The 931-nt window shown below is 51.1% G+C and overlaps 1 protein-coding gene across 1 annotated transcript in view; it reads left to right on the forward strand.

The window, feature by feature from the left end:
- Positions 1-508, forward strand: part of Sdk2 (sidekick cell adhesion molecule 2) — a 299,575-nt gene extending 299,067 nt beyond the window's left edge. Inside the window, exon 46 of the mRNA XM_029562667.1 lies at positions 468-508. Coding sequence (XP_029418527.1) covers positions 468-508 — 41 coding nt within the window. The remainder of the gene's footprint in view (positions 1-467) is intronic.
- Positions 509-931: the final 423 nt, after the last annotated feature.

Consider the following 931-nt stretch of genomic DNA (forward strand, 5'->3'; position numbering starts at 1 on the left):
AAAAAAAAAAAGGCTAGGCATCCTTAGAGCCAAAGCCCTCCTCCTGTCTCTGCCCCTTCCTGGCAGGTACCCTAAGACCTTGCCAGCCCCCTGCCCTGCCTCAGCACCCCCCACCTCCTTGCTGTCTCCGCCAAGCATTTGGTTCGTTTAGAAAAAAGGAAGGGGAAAAAAAAATCAAAACGGTGAGAACCTGCTTAGCAACTTCCTTGTTCCTACAAAGTAATTTTTTCTTAATTGTAAATTCAAGGAAGAGGGCCCAAGGGCTGAGAGATTCCTCGCAGGGCTACACAACTGAACCTTGCCTTCTGTTGATTGGATTCACTTGCGTGGATGTACATAAGGAGGGGTGAGATCAGGGAATGGAGATATAAGGTCCTGGCCCCTCACTGGGGGATGCTCGAGGAAGATGTCCTACAAGAGGTCAGGGATGAAAGGATGAAGCCTTGACAACTGTTCGTTTCCGTCAGTCCACCTGCCCTACACTGAAAGGAAAGAAACAGGTACTTAGAATAAGAAGCTCAGTTCATCTAGCCAGGGTGAGGTTACTGTCTGGTCACATATACCATCCTCCCCTGAATAGGCTCCCCTTCCTGCTAACCCACTTACCCATCCCCTTGAACTTGCAAGGAAAGGATTCCAGGGACCCCTTTCAAGAGGACACCCCAGGATTGCTTTGCCCAACTGTCAGATCTGTGTCCTCCTGTGTCTCCGCCCACAGTTTTCTAAGCACAACACACAGTTGTCCAGAGGAGTGGCCAAGCCCCTGGTCCAGAGGCCACAGCAACCAAAGTTAGCAGATGTGCTCAACCCTGGAGTTGCAAAGAGCCAAAGGTCACCCAACCCCCACTAACATCTTCCAAGGAAGGACTCAGCCTAGCCAGAACTGGGAAGCACAGAAGAAGGGCCAGCCAGGAAGCCTCGTCCAAACTGG

The sequence above is a fragment of the Nannospalax galili genome, unplaced genomic scaffold (assembly GCF_000622305.1).
Source record: "Nannospalax galili isolate Female #2095 unplaced genomic scaffold, S.galili_v1.0 scaffold634, whole genome shotgun sequence".
Lineage (NCBI taxonomy): Eukaryota > Metazoa > Chordata > Mammalia > Rodentia > Spalacidae > Nannospalax > Nannospalax galili.